The sequence below is a fragment of the Capra hircus genome, assembly GCF_001704415.2.
Source record: "Capra hircus breed San Clemente chromosome X unlocalized genomic scaffold, ASM170441v1, whole genome shotgun sequence".
NCBI lineage: Eukaryota > Metazoa > Chordata > Mammalia > Artiodactyla > Bovidae > Capra > Capra hircus.
In genome coordinates this window covers 37,119,070-37,145,917 of record NW_017189516.1, presented here as the reverse complement: position 1 = coordinate 37,145,917, position 26,848 = coordinate 37,119,070, and the positions used below count along the sequence as shown (strand labels likewise).

The 26,848-nt window shown below is 36.4% G+C and overlaps 1 protein-coding gene across 1 annotated transcript in view; it reads right to left on the bottom strand.

Moving 5' to 3' along the window:
* Positions 1-26,848, bottom strand: part of DMD (dystrophin) — a gene marked incomplete in the record, with an annotated part of 2,117,027 nt that overhangs the window by 1,644,015 nt on the left and 446,164 nt on the right. Inside the window, 1 exon segment of the mRNA XM_018043695.1 lies at positions 18,691-18,809. Within this exon segment, the coding sequence (XP_017899184.1) occupies positions 18,691-18,809 (119 nt within the window).

Here is a 26,848-nt window from a genome sequence, read left to right as displayed (position 1 = left end):
TCACGAGATTTTTTAAATGTTTTAAAAATTATCTACTTGTTCAAGTACTTTTTTTAGCATGAGAGTTTGACATTTTTAAAGTTACCTTTTGAAATAAATTATCCACACATTTTATAGATTATTTTTCTCCCATGCAAAAATACTTTTGAGAGAACATTTAAATTCTACATTCCAATTTGTATTTCAGTTTAAATATATTACCACTTTCATTTTTATCTAAGAAATCACTTGTAATATAGCTTCTCCTTTATAAGCAGCACATAATTTTCCATATAAATCATGATCTGTACATTTACATGGCTCTCTTTTCATAGTGCATACATTTACCTAAAAAGCAAAGCAGTATGTATTGCTTAAGCATATACAGTAATAATAAAACCCATTGAGACAAACTATGTTTCATGTTTCTAATTGGAACAGTCAATCTTTACCATGGGAAGTACGAAAAGATTTTTCATAAAATTATATGATTCACATAGAGAGTACTATAGCGACATACTCTCTCATCTCTATCACTGTCAATCCTTCCACCATATATGGAAATCACAACTACAACTTAGCATTCATCTATCCAACAGAACCATTTAACACCTTTAATAAGATGTGCTATTATTTATTTTTAAGTCACATTTGATACTTTAAAATAACCTGTTCCACAATAATGAGTATGATTATCATTTAGCTTGGGGATAAATTATTTTATACTTTTCTTAAAATTAAAATCTATATGTAGCTTCTTGTAAATCTAACCTTAGGTCTACAATTTAGCATACTTCATATTTTAATTTTAAAAATCACCTTTACCAGTATTCTGTTCTTTAAACAAAGTAAAATAATCAGGAAAATCTTTTTTCCAACTTAAATAGACAATAAAATAGCCAAGAAAAAGAAGGAAAATATGAGATGGAACCCAAATAATAATTCCAACACTGGGATGCTGACCATTTAGTTGTTTAGTATTATAATTCTTTGTATTAATTTAATTAGCAATAAAGTGAATTTAGCCTATCAGTCTGATAATAGCTTATATGATCAATCCTACTTAGAGCTTTAAAATTCTGACTTGAGGGATTTCCCTGGCAGTCTAAAGGTTAAAATTCTGTGCGTTCATTGCAGGGGGCATGAGTTCTATCTCTGGTCAGGAAACTAAGATCCCTCACGTCACAGCTAAAAAAGAGAAAATCCTGACTTGATCTTTGCACATATTACTAGCCTTGCCTCCATCACTAATCAGCTAATCTAAATCTCATGCCTTCAACAAACAATATTGTGCACTTACTAAAAAGCAGGCACTCTTTTAGGCCCTTAAAAGAATTCAGCTGTGAACAAGTCCTACTTATGAGGAAGTCATCATCTGTTAGATGACTGGACAAGTCCAGAATTATCAACAGTATTGGGATAAGCCAGCAGTACTACGGTAAGAACAATTTCCACTGACCCACTGTATCTAAGTCAGAATGAATTCTTTCCAGAGAGTTGAGGAGTTTTCTGTTGCATTGTGTATCATTCATACAACCAATGTTAAACGTGAGGAAGACCAATAGTACTGTCTACTCTATTAACATTGTACTAAACAATATTAAATTAAAAAAACCATCAACAATAGAACAGATTTTTGAAGATACGTCATTGCACCTTGTATATCATACCCTAATGTAGTAATGTCTTACTCTTACATCCATCACGTAACTCAAATACAAGTGGAAAAATCATTGTAGATACTAAATAAGTATTTATTATGTGAGTAAATGAATAAAGTAAATTGAGGTACCAACTTGCTCCTACCTATCGCAATAGTCTCCTTGCCTTCCTAGTGCTTCAGACTGTGTCAGTCCTCTACTGTATGATCAAATTTCTGGCCAGTACCTACCTTGTTGCTCTTATTCTCTCTCTGCTTGCATCACGATCTCCCCATGAATGTACATAAACAAACACACAGAAAATAAGGCAGTACTGCCCCCTTTACCTCTCTTACCTCAGAGATTAAACTAGCTGAAACAGAAGAACATTCAACTAAAACTTTTAAGCTGTAAGTAAATATCATCCAAACCACTCTTGAGAAATAAAATTAGATATTTCTGCTGTGCTTTGTCTTTATTCCACAAATAGATCATATTCTCCTCAGAGGATAGCAGATACCTTAATTAATATCTTAATACTCTCAATATTCATGTGGGCTCCCAGATAAAAAAGGAAGTTATTATGTAATTTGCCTGATCCACATTTCAGTTAAATATTGACTAGCAACATAGTAATTAAAAAAAAATTTTTGAATATATTTCAACAAAAATTATGAAAACAACATTTTCATAAGGTAGATGAAATATAAGACAGATAAGTTCACAGGTTATGCTCTCCATTAACAGCTATTAATGAAAAATATTTCATTTCTCATATATCCACTTGATATTATGATTAGAAACCACTAGAAGATAAACGAAAAAAAAAAGCTGCTCTCAAATGCAGTGTGCATAATATGAAATAACATAAGGACAGATTTAAAACAGGAGATTTGTTGAACATGACCTAGGACCACAGGAGCATGCTATTCTGACAGTAGTTTAAAAAAGTACAAAATCCTTCTGGGGCTCATTTCACTTGGCTGTGAAATGTAGTGTGAAAGAAAAGCACCCAAACAGTTGGGAGAGCAAATGTGAAGGACTTGAATTGTGTAATACCATCCTAGATGCTGTGCATAAAGGTACTAAGGGTACAACCAGAATGGAAGCAGAGCTGGCAATTAGCAAGTTCTTCCCGTGGTCAAGAGATGACAACTCTGACCTAGAGCGGTGGCTGTAAAGAGGGAGAGACAGTGAAGACTTAGTGATCTATTCTGAAAGTATAACCCACAAGGCATCATGAATGAATTAAAAATTAGGGATAACATGGATTGGTGAAAGGATGATGTATAAATTTTTTCTCGGAGCAGCCGAGCAAATAGATGATAGCATCATTTATTGATCTAGGGTAAACTGGAAGAGGTTATCTCTAGGAAGATTATTTGTTCCACTGATCATTTTCATGAAGAACATAATGGTATAGATACCACATAAAAATTGAAGTTATACCCAAGTACAGTTCACAATAAAATTACACTTGAAACAAGCTTTAATTGCGAAGCAGAAAGTTGATGGAATATTTCACTACAAATATTTATAATACTTCATTTTATCCATGTTTAAAGCTGTTTAAATTACCAACTTCAAGTCATTTAAAAGGCTGATTTATTATTACAAAGATTCCTGTTCCATGCTTTTATTATCAATGCAGACATGGTCGATTCAAGGAGAAAAAAAGAACACAGTGAACTCATCCATGTGTTTAGAGGACAAATTAAATCATCTTTTAAATAGCCCCAGGATGGTCTCAGTCATTAAAGAGCAGAAGGCTAATAAAACAACTGTTCCCACTAAACCCTTTTCTAAGTTTTATACTTAGACGTCCTCCCTTATATATTTTATGGTCAATATATGTTAACTTTATAGAGAAGCATCTCTTCGATAGCTCTCAAAAAGGTTAAGAATCAAAGGTGTATTGTAGGCCAATTTCTTTTCTCCATGTTGACTTTAAAATAGTCTAAAGAGCTTTTTCTCAGGTTGGAGGTGATTCTTCTTACTAGGTTTAACTTTTAAAAAACCCCTGTTCAAACCTATGAGTATCTGTCATGTGTGGAGGTGCACACGTGCAGATTCACAATGACTTTTACCGAAGTAAGCTGGCATCAATCCTAAAGAACAGGTTTAAACACATGACAAAAAAATCCAGAATATTTTATCAGAAATAACATGTATTAAAAAGAAAGCAGTATCTACCAAACCTCATTCAAAATGGTGACAGAGTTTATTACTTAAGAAATCAATGGACTTTGAAAGAAATAAGGAAACAGAACAGCAGGTTAGGCTCCTGCTCCAAAATCACCTTCTCTGTTTATGGATTGTTGTATTTAATTCCAGAGAATAAAAATAAGGAAGCAGAGCAAGGACAACTATACAGATCCAGTGGATTTTAATTTATTCAATATTCTACCTAAAAGATTATGATACATCCACATTTTCACTGGACATAGACATATATTAGAAGGGCATATTTAAATATGCCTCGAGCATGTTTAAATACTTTAAAAAATATTCTACTATATGTTATGACCAACCTAGATAGCACAGTAAAAAGCAGAGACATTACTTTGCCAACGAAGGTCCGTCTAGTCAAGGCTATGGTTTTTCCTGTGGTCATGTATGGATGTGAGAGTTGGACTGTGAAGAAAGCTGAGCACTGAAGAATTGATGCTTTTGAACTGCGGTGTTGGAGAAGACTCTTGAGAGTCCCTTGGACTGCAAGGAGATCCAACCAGTCCATCCTAAAGGAGATCAGTCCTGGGTGTTCATTGGAAGGACTGATGCTGAAGCTGAAACTCCAGTACTTTGGCCACCTCATGAGAAGAGTTGACTCATTGGAAAAGACACTGATGCTGGGAAGGATTGGGAGCAGGAGGAGAAGGGGACGACAGAGGATTAGATGGCTGGATGGCATCACTGACTCGATGGACAAGAGTTTGGGTAAACTCCAGGAGTTGGTGATGGACAGGGAGGCCTGGCGTGCTGTGATTCATGGGGTCTCAAAGAGTCGGACACAACTGAACAACTGAACTGAACTGACTACATGTAACAATTTGTGTGGATGCAGTCACATTCTGTCATGTATAATAATTATCCATGTACTCCCTTGTTGGCCCATACTGAATTATCATTCCTTGGAAGAGTCTATACTTCTCCTTTTTTATACATGTGGAGTATACAACACCCTTTCTTACATAAAGTTGTAAATCAATAAGAGTTTGATGACTTAAAATGAATTTCTACTTGATGAAATAATGACCCCAAGGCAAATAAATTTTAAAAGCTTCTTTAGTGTCTGAGACAAATTACAATGTCAGAAATAGAAGTAGAAGCTCCAAGATTACTAGATTACTAGTGGTGCGGGTAGATACACTCATTGGAAAAACAAAATCCAAGTCTATCTAGCTACTTGTCCAACATTTGAGCTCTATAAATTAATCCTTTTTTTTTCATTTTTAGATTCATCTATATACAGTCAACCTAGTAGAAGAATTGCTCTATAATAATGCTGGAACTGGCTAGAATTGGCAACCAATGTTCAGGTTCTGACAGTAAAGTCTAATGTCAAAAGTTTCCATTTCTTCTGCAAGAGTAAAGTTCTCAGAATTATTATGGTTTTTAAGGGCCTCTTGATCAATCTCAGAAAAAAGTACTTTAAAAAAAATGAAAGCATTCCTTCAAGCACTGGCTGTGTGTGTGTGCTTAGTCACTGGTTACCTTACCAGTATATATTAGGACTAAAGTGAATGTGGAAGTTATCATTTTTCCTTTTGCAATATTTTTTGCTTAAAATATATGCTTCCACTTACTATAAATGCACAGACACACAGAGACTATCATTTAATAGAAACTCTGCATCATATCCCTGGAGGAGGAAATGGCAACCCACTCCAGTATCCTTGCCTAGAGAATCCCCATGGACAGAGGAGCCTGGTGGGCTACAGTTCATGGGGTTGCAAACAGTTGGACACAACTGAGTGACTAACACTCTCACATTTACACTTTCACTGCATCATATATTACTAAAATCTTGCTGCAACTAATATTATAAACCATCAGATTTACTTGTGTCGTGACAAAGTGAAGATTAATTCATCTTCTAGTTTCTTAATATTCTATATTTTATGGTTTTTCCTCATTCTTCATATGTACTTTTTTATGTTACAGTGGAAGGAAAGCTGAAGATAAAATAGTGCAGAGAAAATTACATATATTTATTTAATTTTTTTATCTAGGAGCTTATACCTTACTAATTTTTATACTTGCTATATTGTGAAGTGGGTGGGATTTGTCCTTATTTTTAGCCTTTTGAAACCTGCTTCTTGAACCGACGTTCTCCAAATACCCAAGTGCTCAATGATTCTTATTATTCTAGGCTAGTCTTTCCCTACTTCCTGCTACATATGCTCAGACTCCCTTTGGTTAGCAACAACTACACCATTATCACGGTCTACTATTATGTTCTGGGTGATATGAGGTACATTTATCAAGGGCTCCACCACATATTCTTGCCTACTGAATAGCATTAATTTTAAATAAAACAGTTCTCAAGAGGTCACAAAAGAGCCACTCCTTTTCCTGAGGCATATACATGGACTCATTCCACTTTATTTTATTTTTTTTTAATTTAAATTTTTATTTTTACTTTATTTTACGTTACAATACTGTACTGGTTTTGCCATACATTGACATGAATCCACCACGGGTGTACATGTGTTCCCAAACATGAACCCCCCTCCCACCTCCATCCCCATAACATCTCTAAATGCTTTCAACTATAGCACCTCTACTGATAGAACACTAATGAAACCGTTTCTAAAACACTTTCCCAAGTGCTCACTTGTCCAGCTGCTTCTATACAGACCCAAGTTCTCAACTGACTCAAATAATATATCCACACAAAGAATTGTGCCACACAGAGAAACTTAGATATTCAAGTCTAGGTAAAATGTACAGATTTGTTTAGTCCTTCTTAGAACTCTTTCTCTCCTTGTCTCTCCCTCTCTTTTTGCTAATTGATATTTTAGAGGGTAGATAAGAAATGTTTACATCACAAACCAATGAGGACATATTTGAGATAGATGGTTTGGCATACCTTAAGTGATGCTTTTGCCATCTAGAGTTAACAAGAGAACAGAAGGGTATATATTCATAACTGGTTAGTGTTTCCCTTTGATAACTCTAGTGTGGCTTGGATAGGATCCCAAACTCGCAAGATTTGTAAACATCTTTCCACTTTGATTAATTATTTTAGTATTCTCTGAGGGAATATAATAGTATAGACATGGAATCCAGTATCTCTCTTAGTCTGGACTCCCATTTGTATGACTTTTTACATTTATTTCCAGCACATTTGGAGGCAACTGATTGATGTCCCTCTATTTTCAAAGAAAGTCAATTAGGTCTGTAATAATCAATGCAAAGGAAAAAAATCAGGGAGGAATACAGAAATATTTTCTGTAGTAGTTACAAGCAGGGACTCTCAACTCCAACCCATGAGCTGAAAGATGTGGACAAGTTTCTTAAGCTCTTGTAAGCTCTTCTTAAGTTTCTTAAGCAGTTGTAAATGGTCATAATAATAGTGTTCTCTTCCTGAGGTTGTCATAGGAATGAAATAAAATTATACTTATAAAATGTCAATTACTGTGCCCAGCCCTTATAAATGTTCAGTAAACATTACACCAGAGCACATCAACATTCCCGTACAAAGGCTACTCTGGGTTTCAGAAGACAAGAACGATCCTTAGAATCTTGGGAACCAGTTCAATCACCCACACGTCATTAAATAAAGTTATGGTTGCAGATGGAAAACTGTATTTTCGCAAGTGTGCTAATCAGCACCTGACAAATACCATGACAATTATAGGAAACATGTATTATAATTATGAACCAGTCTTAAGGAGACTTGTTGAAAATCTTTAGTGTAATCGAGTCTATGTATGTGCGTGTGTACGTGTGTGCGTGCCATGTGTGTGCAATGCCACCACTGATGAATTCAAGATGTAGTTTAAGTTTGCTGTGAAGTATTAGATTATATTCTGGAACTCAAGGACGTCAAGGGCTATGACCCAGAAATCAAGCTGTGAACCAGAAAATCTCTTAGATCAGGGAGCTGAAATGACTGGGAAGTTCACAGGAAAAACAGGAAGATTTAACATGGGGAATTATTTAATACAGGGAAAGTCAGCATTTATCCTGGAGGAAAGCAAAATAATTAGGAAGATCAGCTCTCTCTAATCAAGAAAATTTATAGGAATACAAAGTGAAGTAACATTTAATTTCCTCAAATTCCAGACACTTGACACATGTTTTAGCTGCTATTTCCAAATGCTTGTGTGTGTGTACTAAGTCACTTCAGTCGTGTCTGACTCTTTGCGACCCCATGGACTGTAGCCCACCAAGTTCCTCTGTCCATGGGATTTTCCAGGCAAGAATACTAGAGTGGGTTGCCATGCCCGCCTCCAGGGGATCTTGCTGACCCAGGGATTGAACCCACATCTCTTATGTCTCCTGCATTGGCAGGCAGGTTCTTTACCACGAGCACCAGGTATTGTTTAACTGATGAGAAGCAGGCAGTGCAGAGGTAAAGAATCCGCCTGCCAAGGCAGGAGATGCAAGAGACACGGGTTAGATCCCTGGGTCGGGAAGATTCCCTGGAGAAGGAAATGGTAACCCACTACAGTATTCTTCCCTAGACAATCCGATGGCTACAGTCCATGGGATTGCAAAAGAGTCAGACAGGTCTGAGCACATACATTATTCAACTTAATCCTTACAGTAACTATCAGGTAGATATCATTGATTCAACTTTGCACAATGAGCAAAGCTGAGGCTCAGAAAGTTTCCCAGCACCATATAAATAATTAAATGCAAAAATTGGATTTCAACCCAAGACTATTTGGCTCTAGGAATAAAAGATTAAAATCAGGTCTAAGCTTTCCTGGGAAAATGACTGGAGAATTGTGTTTTCCAAGAACTAGGGAGCTGAGATAATTGGTAAAGTCATGCCTCTTTTGTTGGCTAGGTACGACTGCTCTTAGGCTAGTGAGGAGGGGCTGTGTACTGACATGCAGGCCTTTATCCTCTGTTAGCAAAATGACTGTCATTATTAGTGGGAAATCATGGATAGAGCTTCCTCATGTCAAGTGGCCCACATGAACCCTAGCTCTTACCCCATGTGCATAAGGTGCAAATGTGTATATTCTGGGTGCTTCTGGGCCACTCAGTGTCATAAAGATTCCAGCCTATCTCTTGCCTTGTATCCTTCTATACAGCTAAGCCAACATAGTATTAGACTGAATTCCATTGCATCTGTGAGTGAAACTGCCAAATTGATCCCCTCACAACCACAGTGATACTGCAGGCTCCAATGACTGATATATATTGTCACTAAAAGTCATATATTCGGCTGAAAAACAGACTGCTCAGCAAAACTAATCCTAGATAAATGGCTTGTGATTAAAGTCAATCTATTTCTGGCATTAATATTAGAGATCATGAAGTTAAATGGATTTATAGGATCACAGACTTGTCCTGTGAAAAAATTATTTCACTGCCACTTTTAAATAGTTTTTTCCTTTTCTTTTATTATCCCTGTGTTATTATTAAAAAATTCCTCTGGAATAAGAGGCTTTATCAGCTGTGCCAACGAAAGAGATATTTACTGGCTGAAAAAGGGATCACCAAACCCTTGATGACAGGGAACAGAGACACTAATTAGGATCAAAGTGAGAGAGGAAGAGTATAAAGGACAAATAAATAAAAGGACAGAAAACCAGGTACGACCTCCACACATAGCTTGTCTGGGACAAGCCTTTGGTGGAATCAGTGTGTGCGTGAGAGCGTCATTCTATCACAAATATGTCCATGAAGTAATAAACAGAAGGGATGGAGAGAGAGAACGAGCTGTGCAGACAGCAGATAAGGTAAGTCCCTTAATCCTAAAAGAGAATGTTTTTGGTAGCCAGTCTTACGTGACAGCTAGTCTATTTCTATTTTATCTGGTGGACGAACCATTTCTCATTAACGACAGGACTGTTAGCAATAAGTAATGCTCCAATAATTGAAAATTTGAACAGCAGGCTTAGTTACCTCTTGAGGAAGAAAATGCTAGAAATCTTTTTAAAACTCTGGTACAACAGATTCTGGGTTTTATCCTCTAAAAAGACTTATCTACAGAAACCATTGTTCTATTGCAACTACTTTTACCTAAGTTGTATGACAGTCTCACCTGATGAGCTTTTAAAAATTTCTGATGTCAGGGCCCAACAACAACAAAAAATAATAAAATAAAAAATATCAGCTCTAATCCCAATGTTTTCATAAGTCTCCCCCAGGTGATTTTACTAAGCAACCCCATTGGAAAGAATATCAACTTTGAGGAAAGGTAAAACTGAATTTGATTTTTGCACATCTTTCTATTGGCTGGGTGATCCTGGTCTTAGTAAAGCTCTCTAAGCCTCAGTTTTTCCATCTATAAAATAAAGATAAACTGCCCAAGAACTACTGCACAAAACAAATGTGAGGCTCCTAAAACATGGTTGTCTTACTGAAATTTTAGTTAGATTTTACCAAAAAGAACTTTGTATATTTGAATTTATATCACTAGCGATAAATAAGAAAATTATTTTTTAGGGAAAACAGTACTTTGAGTTCAGGTAGAAATTTTTCAGCAATATTTTTTAAAATCTCACAAGAGTAATACTGCAGAACAATTGATTATTTGTAAAAAGTAAAAACACTGGATTTCAACCAACTTATTAAATTTTAATAATACATAACCTCCCTAATCACTTAATAGCTGTTTCAATTTTCTCATCTTTCAGGGAGATAGCATATGACCCACTAACTCCACAAGTTTACCATAAGCAAATAAATATAAAAGTATACTATATTATTTTTAAGTATAATCACAAGACTACACTTAAGTCTTGTGATTATATAATTCTTTACAATAATTAAATTCCATTTTTATGAGAATTAAATTATCCTGTTATAAAAATTAAATGGCATCCACCAAGACTCTAGTTCATTACTATTTTCCCCAAATACCATTGCAACTAATATATTTTCATTTTTATTTCATATTCCAGCTGTTAAATGGCCCATGCATTTTTATATAGAGATATGATTTAATCAGAAAACATATGTCAACCTGATACCTATTTTTCTTAGCACTCAGCTTTTAGGTTTTCAGGTATTCATTTGAAAGTTCTATGATACCATCTATTTTTTTAATCAAACACAGCAAACTCCATTTTGAAGACTGTGAGATGAACAAAAATATCCCAACTATAAGGAACATATGTTTTACTTTCAAACATCATCACTGATTTTATTAAAACCGCATATAAATTTCAAAACTATTTATGCCATTTTATTATCATTTTCTATAATCATTTGAATATTTAAAATGTTTTTTAATTAACTCTACATTGTCCCATGATAAATAAGAAATACAAATAACAATCACAAAAAACCCTTTACTTATAATTGCTACTATCTCATTTATTAGATATGTCTTATTAAAATCAGTAACAAAGGAACAACAAATTTTGTTTCAAATATGTTTCCTTAACAGACTAATGGACTCCTGCTGCTGCTGCTGCTGCTGCTAAGTCACTTTAGTCATGTCCGACTCTGTGCGACCCCATAGATGGCAGCCCACCAGGCGCCCCCATCCCTGGGATTCTCCAGGCAAGAACACTGGAGTGGGTTGCCATTTCCCTCTCCACTGCATGAAAGTGAAAAGTGAAAGTGAAGTCGCTCAGTCGTGTCCGACTCTTAGCGACCATGGACTGCAGCCCACCAGGCTCCTCCGTCCATGGGATTTTCCAGGCAAGAGTACTGGAGTGGGGTGCCATTGCCTTCTCCGATGACATACCAGGGGACACCATCCACAAAATATCCACTGTATGTCATTCAGCACTGGAACATGGTGGACATATTCTCCAACTGTTTAAACAATTTATAGATGGCCTGTCAGTCATTCAATATTATTTACTGTGACTGCATAGACACAGGATGTTATATTTGCCCCACTTAAATAAGGTGAAAGTCGTTCATTCATGTCCAACTCTTTGCGACCCCATGGGCTATACATCCATGGAACTCTCCAGGCCAGAATGCTGGAGTGGGTAGCTATTCCCTTCTCCAGGGTATCATCCCAACCTAGGGATTGAACCCAGATCTCTGGCATTGCAGGCAGATTCTTTACCAGCTGAGCCAACAGGGAAGCCCCTACTTAAATAAAAACTAGTTGTAAAAACCATCCTGGTAAAGTAATTAAAGAGAGATTCTTGGTAACATAGACAAGGATTATATTCAAACACTTCTGAACAAATTTGGTAAAGACACTCATCCAGGATGAAAACCTTAAATCACATGATTAGATTATATGTAATTATTTAAGTTCCACAACCTAGCAAGAAACTATATTACTTCAATGTGTGTTCAGTCACTGAGTTGTGTCCGACTCTTCGCTACCCCATGGATTGTAGCACACCAGGCTCCTCTGTTCATGAGATTTTTCAGGCAACAATACTGGACAGGGTTGCCATTTCCTTCTACAGAGGATCTTCCTGACCCAGGGATCGAACCTGGGTCTCTTGTGTTTTCTGCATTGGCAGGTGGAGTCTTTACCACTGAGCCATGTGAGAAGCCCACTGTTTAACAATGAATAATATTCCTTTTAACAAATTCCTAACAGAGATTAAAAATATATATAAATTGGCTGACCATTTTCCATAAGGTCAAAATTGTGATGAATTAAAAAAGAACATAAAAATGAGTGGAAAATACTTAAAGGGTAAATTCAGGCCATGTACACACACTGCCTTTTTAATATTTTGCAAGCTTCCTTATTGTCTAAATGGTTGAATTTGGGACGGTTGCATTCAATTATTTCTGTCATCCAAGCAACTGAAATGGATCAACAGAACAAGAATCACTTCAATTTATTAGTGATTCGTTCAAACTCTCCTGAAAATATTCGTTTGCTAGGTTACCTGAACTGAGAATAAAGGTAGATGATAGGATATCAAAAATAAACATGAGATTCATTCTCTCTTTCTTTTCCCTTCTCCCTCTCTCTCTGTCTCATATGCTTTGTTAGCATTTCAGGTTACTGGAAGCTATATAGTAACATAACCATTTTTAAAATTTCTGCTGCAATAAGCAATTTTAAAGTTCTTGATCAGGAAACAGATCACTACAGTAATATCTTAATGTTAGTATATATATCTCTATCACAATATTAATGCAGTATCTTTAGCCCCATTTATATGCTAATATTTATTTACTATTATTGGTAACCTTTTTACCCACATACAAAGTTTTCATCTATTTATTTTGCTATGTATTACAAAGTACTGCCTCCCTGCCCCTTAAAGATCTTTCTTCTATAATAGCAATGATAAATTTGAGGATGCCTCCAGATACTCAGCTAAAGTAATCATTAATTCAAATGCATTAAATTATATTAAAGTGGCAATAGACAGTCAAAGCTAGTTATGCAATGTGTCTGCCCACAGAAAACAGAAGTGTAAAAAAAGGAGGTTCAAGTAAAAAAGTCTAAAACTACTCAGGGATATTCTAATAAGTACCCTTACTCTAATGATATGCAGGCTAGAAATATGTTAATGACATTTCTCTGGACTTCAACACTGGCCATCAGTTTTTCTAATTATGTGTCAATGCTAGTTTCTGTTCTAATCAATGCTAATCAAAGTGTATATTTAAATTATTTAACACAATATTTCCCAAATTCCTTTACTAAAACATTGTGCTGAATATACATTAAGCAAATAAGATGCCAACACTAAATCTGATGTTGCCCATTCCTTTGCCAATACAATAATGCCATCTCTAATTTACTCATTTCAACTGCAATCTACTGAAGTTCAAAATTTAAAAAATATTTTCATTATTATTACTTTCATTAACATTATTTTCATTATTATTATTTTCATTAATACCATTAAATTATATAATTCAGCTCTAATGATCAAATTTTAATGCTTCCTTTACAGGATGCTTGGGGCTGGTGCACAGGGATGATCCAGAGAGATGATATGGGGTGGGAGATGGGAGGGGGGTTCAAGATTGGGAACTCATGTACACCCATGGCTGATTTATGTCAATGTATGGCAAAATAAATACAGTATTGTAAAGCAAAATAAAGTAAAAATTAAAATTAAAAAAAAAAATAAATAAACCCTGGAAAAACTGGTCTCCTGTTAATATAATAGGCTTCCCTGGTGGCTCAGACGGTAAAGCATCTGTCTGCAGTGTAGGAGATCTGGGTTCGATCCCTGGATTGGGAAGATCCCCTGGAGAAGGAAATGGCAACCCACTCCAATACTCTTGCCTGGAAAATTCCATGGACTGAGGAGACTGGTGGGCTACAGTCCATGGGGTCGCAAAGAGTCGGACACGACTGAGTGACTTCACTTTCACTTTCTTTCATTCTGTTATTATCGTATCTGTAAAAGCAGTGGATGATATTTTCTATTTTCCATAGCAAAATAGGTAGACTAAGAACTGTCATCCAAAAAACTTGAGATTTCCTATTAGATAATTACAATTTATAATATCTCTAAAACCACTCTGCCAGAGATAACAATATTAATCAGTAATACAAAACAATACAAAAGAATATATATATTTTGTTGCTTTGCCATCGAAAAGGCAATGGCCATTTTAATTCAATATGTACTATTAAAATACTTTAATATATGGGGAAAAAGAACATTTTGCACTGCAGAGAGTTTGGTGGTAAAGTGTGTCATATATTTACAATAATAACTTCTAGTTGAAATGTTATACACATAAGGAACACCAGTCTATTTCAACCTCATTACATTCTCTGAAAACCAAGGTATTCCACAATGGGTTCTAGAAAAAAAATCAATCTAAATGATATGAAATGAGTGTGCCTGTCCATAAAAAGCTCAAGTTATTTGCATTAACAAGATCCATCTGAGTTAGTTTTCTCTTTCCACTTTAGCTTAGTGTAAATTATTTTTTAGCATTCTTATTGTTAATGGTATCAAAATGTGATGAACGGAACAAGGATAGAAACAAACAAACAAAAAAAAATCACACTACTTGCTCAAACCACCTAAAAAGAAGTCTTAAGGACTTTCTTTTACAACAAAAGCTATATATCTTCTCTTGATTACTTTCTGAAGACTAATCAACTGCATACAGGTCAAGTGAAGTCAGAGACCATTCATTCAGGAAGAAAACTTTCAAAAAGCAGAGCTAATTCTTGGAAAAGTAGACTCTAAAAGCAACTCAAGAGTGATGCACAGATTAGCCAGGCAGAAAATAGAATCTATGTCACCATCCTCAACCTGGGAAAATGAAGTGGATTAAAACTGAACTAATTGGCTTGTTAATGTCATTTTGAGGTCATAAATATTTCTTGAAAGCCCTAGTGTTCTTCAAATTTTACTCTTGTCATTCATTTTTCATTCTAAAGTCAGTCCGGTAAACCATGGATGATGTGAGCATCATCTTGCACACCCCAGATGGAAATGACTTACTATAGTCAAAAGTCATCTATAACCGGCACATATTTTTATCCCTGATTTTGTTTTTTTATTTCTTTAAGAGCATCTTCACTTTGCTATTCACAAGGAAAAGCTGACAAAGCATTCTCTTAATGCATAGAGTATTGTGCGGATCTGCAAACAAACCAATTTGTTTGAAACTCAGGGAAGCAAACAATGCATATGAAACCCACAAAGCATTACTGTGTGTGTCTTATAGGGAGATCATAAGAGAAAGTGAATCGAATGACTCACAATAGGATATGTTTGGAAGGAGATAAACCTTTTATATCTATGAGCATAAAGATGCATAAAGTATTAAATAATTTTACCTTAGTAGTACTTATTTTTGCATATGTTAACATTTAAACTACCAGAAACAGCTCTTGAAATTGGTTATGCTAATACCTATTGCTACTCATTTTAAAAGGCAATTCCACTTAAAGCCAAACCTCAGGCCTCAAAACAACAGTTAAGGTCAAACGAAGCATACCAAAGTCGATATACACAATATATGAAAAGCTCCAAATTATATTTCAATGACTTGTTTAATTTGTAAATCAACCCAATCAACAAAGCATATGTTTAAAATTCTAAAGACATTTTTGGGTAGGTATTTCTTTAAACCAAATGTAACTTCAATCCCCCAATAATAAATATCTTCCCAAATGTAAAGCTGAATGTTTCATTAGCCTCCTAAGGGGCATATTAGATATGAAAAGAAAATTGCTTTGAAGAATAGCCGAAATCATCATGTATAAGCTAAAAAACCAATATGTGGTTAAATAAAAATATGAACTTCTCAAAGGTAATTACTATATAGGGCATGCAAGAAGTCTATGAGTCTGCCAGTGTGTTAGGGAAATACACAAATATGCATTAAAAATTATAGCTCAATGTATTTTCAAGAGATGATATCAATGATAATTAAAAGGAAAAATTACCTAAATCATAAGGATTTTTATTTTCTAATTAGTTAATCGCAAAGACAGAATAGTATCTCTTACAATCTAAGACTTAAGTCTTTGAATGCACATTTGATTATTTCCCTAACACACTGGCGGGAACTGATAGATAGCTAAAAAATGTGAAGATTTATACTTAATCTTTACCTTATTGAAATCCATTTAAAAAAACTTTAATAAACCATTTTAGGAAATGGAATGCTTTTTGACTCGGAAGGGAGTCCTAAACAGCAAAAGTTTTCAGATCCAAGAGTTCATTGGCAAAATGAAACTATAACCAGTGGTTTGATCTTTATTAATCAGCTTGTATTTCATACTGTGTTTGGTTGACTTCAAATTGTCAGGTTTGAGGTATTTTTTCCCTCAGTTTTTAAATTTATTTATTTTTAATTGGAGGGTAATTTCTTCACTGTGTTGAGGGTGTTCCTACAAGCCTATATGATGTGCATTTCCACACATATTTGCCAGTTAGGAATATGGAATTGGGCATATCAGGCTCTTTTATGCTATAAAATACATTATTTAACTGCCTTTTTCTGATTATAGGCATATCAATCTACTTTCTGATTATGATGTGGATGTCTATTCTGGATCCGCTTACTTCACTATTCAAAGGATGACTTAGAGATCAAAAGCCATTTTATAACTCAACAAGGAAAAGATCTATTTTAAACCTACTATTTTATGAAAGGAGAGGGCACACACAAGAATAACTTGAGCATATATCTCAGACAAAAGAAACGACCATATGCAGATTTAACAACAACAACAACAACAAAAACTATTAACAGGCTTATCCTTCAGGTTCACACACTATAGCTCTCATTCTCAGGGACTAGAGTTCATATTTTCATTATATCTGCATCTCTACCTCACTGGAGTATGAAAAAACACATATATTGGTACTAGGAGTTAATAGTGAGGTAACCCTCTCCCATCTTGCAAGACAAGGAAATATGATTGATACAATTTCTCCCTTAGAGCTAAACCAAGACTGGAAGGACACTGACCATCTATTGAAGCAATAAGAAGAGGTTAGAGGTATGTATTATCTAAAGGAGAGGAAACATTTCTAGTGTACTTAATCTGATTCCAACTTCACAAACACATTTGCATTGCTATACTTTTCCCTTCCAAAGTCCATATACACGAGTCAATTAGATATGATTATTCTGGTTCTTGTGATTGTTACATATCTCATTTATAATATCTGAGCTTCCATTTTGATTATGTCGTTTTTTTAAATCTTGTTTTGTTTAAAATTAACTCCCCCACCACTATGGGTCTGCCATGAATAAGACCCACCAATATATAGGTCTGCTATGAATAAGATAAGGCAATCAGGTTTCTGGGTCTGTAACAGTAAGTAATAGATTCTGGTTGATGATAAATTCACCAGTGAAAAGCTATCCTCTCAGTTATTTTGGAACTTTTCCTGATGGGACCCATGATCACCACTCAAGGATCTCCTGATTGGGGATTGATTCAATATTCTCAAGACAGAAGAATTATATAACCCTATTCAAATATCATCTTGAATTATTAATATATCACAGATAATCAATCCCACTGATACAGCTTCTCCAACTTCTGGGTTTAGAGTGTGGTAAAGCCTCAGTAAAGAAAATATAGCTTGCAATTTCAAAGAAGTTGGCAGATTAAAAAGTGCTTCATAGGCTAGAAGAAAAGCAGAGGTCAGGAATTATTATCCCTCTAATCCACGTGTTTATAGATATGACTATGTAGCACCAAACATACGGATGGAATTTATTTAAGTGCAATATTATAAAAATACAGTAGTAGTAGTATTAGTTGCTCAGTCATGTCCAACTCTTTGCAATCCCATGGACTGTAACCTGCCAGGCTCCTCTGTCCATGGGATTCTCCAGGGAGGAATACTGAAGTGGACTGCCATTCCCTTTTCCAGAGGATCTTCCTGACCCAGAGATCGAACCTGGGTCTCCTGCATTGCAGGCAGATTCTTTCCTGTTTGAGCTATAGGGAAGACCCCATGAATATAGTGCTCCCAATCAACTAAAGAAGCAGAAAACAAATAACTATTCAATGGAGGACTTCCGCACAGTGACCATTTACAACAGGATCAGCACCAGGAAAAGATTCCCTGATTTAAACAGTAAATCATGTTGCCTTTTATACAGTATATGAATGAAAGTGCTGAGTAGCTAATTAATTACAGCCAATTAGTGTATCAAATCTCTTGGTAGAAAAAGCAAAACATGAACTTTTGGAATAATTATTTGGAATGAGTGTACTCTAAACATAGTATACTTCATCTGTGAAGCATACACTTTCTAAAGGCTTCTGTCTTTTTCTAAAGTTTTATATTTTAGTTTCAGATACTGGAATTTGAGAACTAAGATCATATGTGACGATTCATAATACATTTCAGGAAGGCAGAACATTTTAAATACACCTGGAACACAGAAAAACACAATGCACAGTTTCTAGTTTGTGCTTAGTTTCTGAAAATGTGAAGTCTGAGATGATAAACTTTAAACTGCGCTAAAAACAGTAGCAGTTTAGAAATGTACCAACCTTCAGGATCCAGTAGTTTCTCTATGCCTAACTGATACTTGGCAATGTTGAATGCATGTTCCAGTCGTTGTGTGACTGACTGCTGGCCAACCACACTATTCCAATCAAACAGGTCTGGCCTGAAACACATACAAATATAAAGACAAATATAAACTGATTGAAAATGTTTCATGAGATTCACTTCAATTCTGATTTTTGACTGACAGACAACCCATACCCACATTCCTTAAGAGGTGAGTGTTACTCTTCAGTACTCTTCAATGACAGTTCTCATTCAAACCAGGCACAATTATAATAGAAGATCCAGAAGAAAACAAAGTAGAATTGATTCTATCTTATCCAAGCAACAAAAATGTGTTCATCTCATCCAATCTCATGGATTTAAAGACCAGCCATTTGTTGGTATCTTCCCTGGAGAAGGAAATGGCAACCTACTCCAGTACTCTTGCCTTGAAAATCTCATGGACGGAGGAGCTTGGTGCAGACTACTGTCCATGGGGTCACAAAGAGTTGGCATGACTGAGCGACTTCACTTTTCTAATTCTATAAGCCCTGCCCAGATCTCTTGCCTGAACTTCAGACTCTAGATCCATCTGCTTACTCAGTATCTCTACTGAGAGTCATGGCAAGACTGAAGCATTCAAAAGTAACCTAATATTCATCCCCATCACAATACCCCACCTCACCTACTTGTCTTATAGTTCTCCCTTCCTCAACAATCAATAACAAGGTCAAACTTGTGATGCTCAAGAGAAACTTGGGGTCATCTTTGGTGACTCTTTCACCCTCACAGAACACTTAGTTGGAAATATATCCAGCATTTGGCCACTTCACACTATCCTCACTGCTACTACGGTAATCCAAACCCCCCTCGTAGCCTGCACAGATCACTCCATTAGCTTTCTAACTGCTTCCCTCTTCCCACCCTCGCCCTTGTTAATCTGTTCTCAGCAGAGTTGTTGCAGTGATCTGGTAAAATGTTTCATTATAACCTTCTCAAATCCCTCCTATTGGGGAAGTAAACTTCATTGATTTAACTGTGACCTACAAGACCCTACATGGTCTGGCTCCCCATTAACTCTCTGATTTTATTTCTTGCCTCCTTCCTCATGTTCCTCAGACAGGCTAGATCATTTCCTGCATATGCACTTGCTGTTCCCTATGCCTGGAATTCTATTCCCCTAGACAGTGACATGGCTCACTCCTCCACTTCCTTTGGGTCTTTACTCGACAGTCACGTTGATGAGTTCTTCCCTGCCCTTCATCCATATAAAATTGCCTGCCCCCAAAACAAGCATACATGGAATCATTTCCTATTCCTCTTTCAGTTCACTTCAGTCGCTCAGTCGCTCATTCGTGCCCAACTCTTTGCGACCCCATGAATCGCAACTCCCTGTCCATCACCAACTCCTGGAGTTTAACCAAACTCATGTATATCGAGTTGGTGATGCCATCCAGCGATCTCATCCTCTGTCATTCCCTTCTCCTCCTGCCCCCAATTCCTCCCAGCATCAGAGTCTTTTCCAATGGATCAACTCTTCATATGAGGTGGCCAAAGTACTGGAGTTTCAGCTTTAGCATCATTCCTTCCAAAGAAATCCCAGGGCTGATCTCCTTTAATTTGGACTGGTTGGATCTCCTTGCAGTCCAAGGGACTCTCAAGAGTCTTCTCCAACACCACAGTTCAAAAGCATCAATTCTTCGGTGCTCAGCTGTCTTCATAGTCCAACTCTCACATCCATACATGACCACAGGAAAACCATAGCCTTAACTAGACGGACCTTTGTTGGCAAAGTAATGTCTCTGCTTTTGAATATACTATCTAGGTTGGTCATAACTTTCCTTCCAAGGAGTGTCTTTTAATTTCATGGCTGTAATCACCATCTGCAGTGATTTTGGAGGCCAAAAAAATAGTCTGACACTGTTTTCACTGTTTCCCCATCTACTTCCCATGAAGTGATGGGACCAGATGCCATGACCTTTGTTTTCTGAATGTTGAGCTTTAAGCCAACTTTTTCACTCTCCTCTTTCACTTACATCAAGAGACTTTTTAGCTCCTCTTCACTTTCTGCCATAGGGTGGTGTCATCTGCATATCTGAGGTTATTGATATTTCACCCAGCATTCTTGATTCCAGCTTGTGCTTCTTCCAGCCCAGCGTTTCTCATGATATACTCTGCATAGAAGTTAACTAAGCAGGGTGACAATATACAGCCTTGACGTCCTCCTTTTCCTATTTGGAACCAGTCTGTTTTTCCATGTCCAGTTCTAACTGTTGCTTCCTGACCTGCATATAGGTTTCTCAAGAGGCAGGTCAGGTGCTCTGGTTTGCCTATCGTTTTCAGAATTTTCCACAGTTTATTATAACCCACACAAAGGCTTTGGCATTGTCAATAAAGCAGAAATAGATGTTTTTCTGGAACTCTCTTGCTTTTTCGATGATCCAGCAGATGTTGGCAATTTGATCTCTGGTTCCTCTGCCTTTTGTAAAAACAGCTTGAACATCTGTAAGGTCATGGTTCATGTATTGCTGAAGCCTGGCTTGCAGAATTTTAAGCATTACTTTACTAATGGGTGAGATGGATGCAACTGTGCAGTAGTTTGACCATTCTTTGGCATTGTCTTTCTTTGGGATTGGAATGAAAACTGACCCTTTCCAGTCCTCTGGCCACTGCTGAGATTTCCATATTTGTTGGCATACTGAGTGCAGCACTTTCACAGCGTCATCTTTCAGGATTTGAAACAGCTCAACTGGAATTCCATCACCTCAACTAGCTTTGTTCGTAGTGATGCTTCCTAAGGGCCACTTGACTTCATATTCCAGGATGTCTGGCTCTAGGTGAGTGATCACACCATGGTGATTATCTGGGTCATGAAGATCTTTTTGTACAGTTCTTCAGTGTATTCTTGCCACCTCTTCTTAATATTTTCTGCTTCTGTTAGGTCCCTACCGTTTCTTTCCTGTGTTGAGCCCATCTTTGCATGAAATGTTCCCTTGGTATCTCTAATTTTCTTGAAGAGATCTCTAGTCTTTCCCAATCTATTTTTTTCCTCTATTTCTTTGCATTGATCGCTGAGGAAGGCTGTCTTATCTCTCCTTGCTATTCTTTGGAACTCTGCATTCAAATGGGTATATCTTTCCTTTTCTCCTTTGCTTTTCACTTCCCGTCTTTTCACAGCTATTTGGAAGACTTCCTCAGACAGCCATTTTGCTTTTTTCATTTCTTTTTCTTGGGGATGGCCTTGATTCCTGTCTCCTGTACAATGTCATAAACCTCCATCCATATTTCATCAGGCACTCTATCAGATCTAGTCCCTTAAATCTATTTCTCAATCCACTCTATAGTCATAAGGGATTTGATTTACATCATACCTGAATGGTCTAGTGGTTTTCTCCACTTTCTTCAATTTCAGTCTGAATTTGGCAATAAGCAGTTCATGATCCAAGCCACAGTCAGCTCACAGTCTTGTTTTTGCTGACTGTATAGAGCTTCTCTATCTTTGGCTGCAAAGAATATAATCAATCCTATTTTGGTGTTGACCATCTGGTGATGTCCATGTGTAGAGTCTTCTCTTGTGTTGTTGGAAGAGGGTGTTTGCTATGACCAGTGCATTCTCTTGGCAGAACTCTATTAGCCTTTGCCCTGCTTCATTCTGTACTCCAAGGCCAAATTTACCTGTTACTCCAGGTGTTTCTTGGCTTCCTACTTTTGCATTCCAGTCCCCTATAATGAAAAGGACATCTTTTTGGGTGTTAGTTCTAGAAGGTCTTGTAGGTCTTCATAGAACTGTTCAACTTCAGCTTCTTTGGCGTTACTGGTCAGGGCATAGACTTGAATTATCATGATATTTAATGGTTTGCCTTGGAAACGAACAGAGTTCGTTCTGTCGTTTTTGAGATTGCATCTAAATACTACATTTCAGACTCTTTTGTTGACTATGATGGCTACTCCATTTCTTCTAAAGGATTCCTGCCCACAATAGTAGATATAATGGTCATCTGAGTTAAATTCACCCATTCCAGTCCATCTTAGTTCACTGATTTCTAGAATGTCGATGTTCACTCTTGCCATCTCCTGTTTGAGCACCTCCAATTTGCCTTGATTCATGGACCTAACATTCCAGGTTCCTATGCAATTCCTAACATTCCAGGTTCCTCTTTACAGCATCGAATCTTGCTTGTATCACCAGTCCCATTCACAACTGGGTGTTGTTTTTGCTTTGGCTCCATCCCTTCATTCTTTCTGGAGTTATTTCTCCACTGATCTCCAGTAGCATATTGGGCACCTATTAGTGGCTTTATACTTTTCTCCTTAGCACTCAACATATTGTACATTTAGTTCATCTTATTTATCTATTTCTGCACTTGAATGTAAAATAATTTCTGCCAGGTGTGTTCACTTCAAGAAATCCAGCCTGACACACAGGAAGGGCTCAATAAGTATTTACTGACTTCACCAGAGAATGGTTGAGAACATACTATATGATTATCATTTTCCTTGGTAACAGAGCAATACCAATTCATGTAAGAGGCAGTTCTTATCTATAATGACTTTAACTATATTGAGGAAAAATGTGTACATCATAAATAAATACATTTTAAGTGTGATAAATGCAGATAGTAATTTATAAGGTTTTCTAAAATCTGAAGGAAAAATATAAAGTTTTTTCTGAGGCTTAAGGGAGTCTTAAATGGTGATTTGGGCTTAGACTTATGAAAAGTGCTTGAGAATAGAATTTTAAATTGTGTGGTTATTAGAGAATCATTGCTCTTAGGGAAGGAAAGAACAGAAGGTGACAGTCACTCAAGCCCTCACGGGCCTGGCTCCACTGGGAGATTTCCAGTATCAAGTGGTGGGAGATAGGGTTAGGAGTAGGGATTGGGGTGAGTTTGCAAAAGGCCTTGGCTGGTAAGGAATTACAATTTATCCCAACAACATTGGAAACCAATTATTAAGTGCTTCATCATCTTTCCTGGATCACAGATACCTTTGAGAATCTGATGAGTTCTATGAAACATCTACCTAGACAAAATACCTATCCATATCTTTATTTTTTTAATTTTTATTGTAGTGTAGTTGGTTTACAATGTTGTGTTAGTTTCTGCTGTACAGCAAAGTGAATCAGCCACACATATACATGTACATCCTCCCTTTTCGATTTCCTTCCTATTTATGTCACCACAGAGCACTGAGTAGAGTTCCTTATGCTATACAACAGCTTCCAACTAGCTGTCTATTTTATACATAGTGACTATACATAGTATATATATGTCAATTTCAATCTCCCAAATCATGCCAACACCCCTTTGTTCCCCCTTGGTATCCACATGTTTGTTCTCTATGTCTGTGTCTCTTTTTCTGCTTTGCAAAGAATATCATCTGTACCAATTTTTTCAAATTCCACATATATGCATTAATATATGATATTTACTTTTCTCTTTCTGACTTACTTTACTTTGTGTGACAATCTCTAGATAGAATTACAAAGAATTTTAGGACTTTGGGGTCTGTCAATAGACTCCTGCTTAAGAATTCATGCTCTGCAGAGAGGATGCTATAAGGAAAGGCTTAGCTGCTATTTTTCTAAAAGCAGAATTCAAAATAAACATACAACTTTATTTCTCCTGTGACTCTTTTTTTCTCTACTTGCTCCTATCCTGTTTAATTTACCAGGCTTTTGTGTACTTCTTAGTAAATATAGTCTCCTCTGTACACTCCAGATTACCTAAAATGAACAACAACCTCTTAGAACCTAAAATGTATATACACACAAACACACACACACACACACACACACACACACAGACATGGAGCTGTTTCTAGTCGTGTGACTGTATGAAAAAAAATTAAATCCTAGACTATTTGGAGAAAGTTTTAACTTCACTATGCAACCTCTGCCCCATCTTCATTTCTCCATCTCTCAGCAAGGGAAGTGGAAAAGAATATAGGTGGGAGAGTGTGGGAAACTAGTTTCTCATCTACAGCACAGTAAACACGGTTAAATGAGTATGATTTTAAAAAAAATATTGCTTCCACATTTAAGCCCTTTTCCCTTCATCTTCTCCCCCTTTCTCCCTAGCCAGTAACTCATCACCTGGATGAGGAGTTATCTGAGCCATATAATCTATTTGAGCTTCAGTGTTTTCATTTCAAAAAGAAGGCAATGATGTTCCAAATGGTCTTTGAGGTCTCTTCTGGCACTAAAATCAATCTAACAAAATGTTTTATATCATTAAAATACACCATTTATTAACACTTTAAATAACTGTGATTTTCAAGTGCATAAAGAATTGTAAAACTAACCAACTGAAGAGGAAAGCCATATACTATCCCGTGCTAACCTAGACTGTAACTCATAAATAAGAATGTGCAATCAAGGATCGCCAGTCTTCTGAGAAAACTGACATACTGAATGAGATAGCATAGCCTAGTGGAGTTCTCTATGAATCCACAATTTGGGCTCTACCACATATTAACTGTGAAAATATTTCAATCAAAAGTGGAACCAGAGGATACAAAATGGAGAATTCCACACACGTGCCTTAAGAAGAATGTAATGTTAGAACTGAGAGCCTAGTATTCTATAAATGCCTGTTTTACAGAAATCAAGCCTTATCTCCCAACCAATGAATATCCACTCAGAATCTCTTCCCTTCCTTAAGGCAATGAACTTACTGCCTGCACTCCAGCTGGACTGTTCCCTCTTTGCGATCCTTGCCCATACACACAGTCTGCCCCAAACTCCCAAAAGACTCACCTGTATCTCACTATAGCAAGTTTCCCAAATTGCAATTCCTCTGTTATTCCTGAATAAACTCAATTTCTGATCGTTTGAGATTGCCTCCTTTTATCTTTCTATTTTGGGTGACAGTCAAATGGTCTTAGATAAATCACATAACCTCCCTGTGCCTCAGTTTCCCAATTTGCAAAATGGGGACAACGATAGTATGTAAGTCATGAGAAACAGATGGGCCATTGTCCAGAGAACAGTGCCTACACAGTAATAATTGCTTCAAAACACTAACTTCTATTACTTTGTTTTAAGCTTAATTATACTTATAAAATAACAGGAAAACATTTTCAATTTATAGATTCAAGCCCAAACGTATAGAACAGATATAAATTTATAATACTGTTGATGCAAGAATAATAATAGAATAATAGAATAGAAGGTGGAAGAGAAGAGGAGGAAGTATATATAAGGATGATAATTTCCTCATCTTTCTTTTCAGGTGAACAGACCTTGTCTAAACTTGATGAAAATAGGTATACAACTGTCATTCAAAGTCACACAGGCAACAACTGTAAGAATAAAATGATTATAACATAGTAATGAAATCAAGAAATAGATGGGGGTGAGATGTAAGATGTGTGGGCTTCACATTAAGGAATAAATCCACCTACTGTCAGAAATGAATTAATCAAGAAATAAAATATTTATAATTATGAAAACCATCAGAGAGAATAATAGAAGTTGCCAACAGTAACCACTAGCAAGTAGAGTGTGATGGAGTAGGACTGGGGTCAGGAAGATATATTTTATTTCTTTCTGTCCTTTTCCTCCCTCTCTAATGTCTAACTGTTTTTAAATCATGTGCTATGTTACTTCTATGGGAATAAATTAAGAAATTAGAAAGAAAATTTTATTGCAACTGTATGCTTAGGGCAATTTATTTGCATATTTTGAGCATGTCTTATGTCTTGTGAAAGTCGCTCAGTTGTGTCTATTTGAGACCCCATGGACTGTAGCCTGTTAGGCTCCTCTGTCCATGGAATTCTCCAGGCAAGAATACTGGAGTGGGTAGCTGTTCCCTTCTCCAGGGGATCTTCCCAACATTTTGGGGGATCAAACCCAGGTCATCAGCATTGCAGGCAGATTCTTTACCATCTGAGCCACCAAGGAAGCCCAAGAATAATGGAGTGGGTAGCCTATCCTTTCTCCAGTGGATCTTCCCAACCCAGGAATCAAACTGGGGTCTCCTGTATTGCATATGGATTCTTTACCAGCTGAGTTAATTATCATTTGGTTGTTTTTCCCACAAAGTAGAATCTGGCTTTCTTTTAACTGCACTTTAGTGAACTCTGTCTTTTAATTTAATACTTTTAATTCCTTACATATTAAGAGAAAATTTAGCCTTAAAGAAAAATAAAACCACT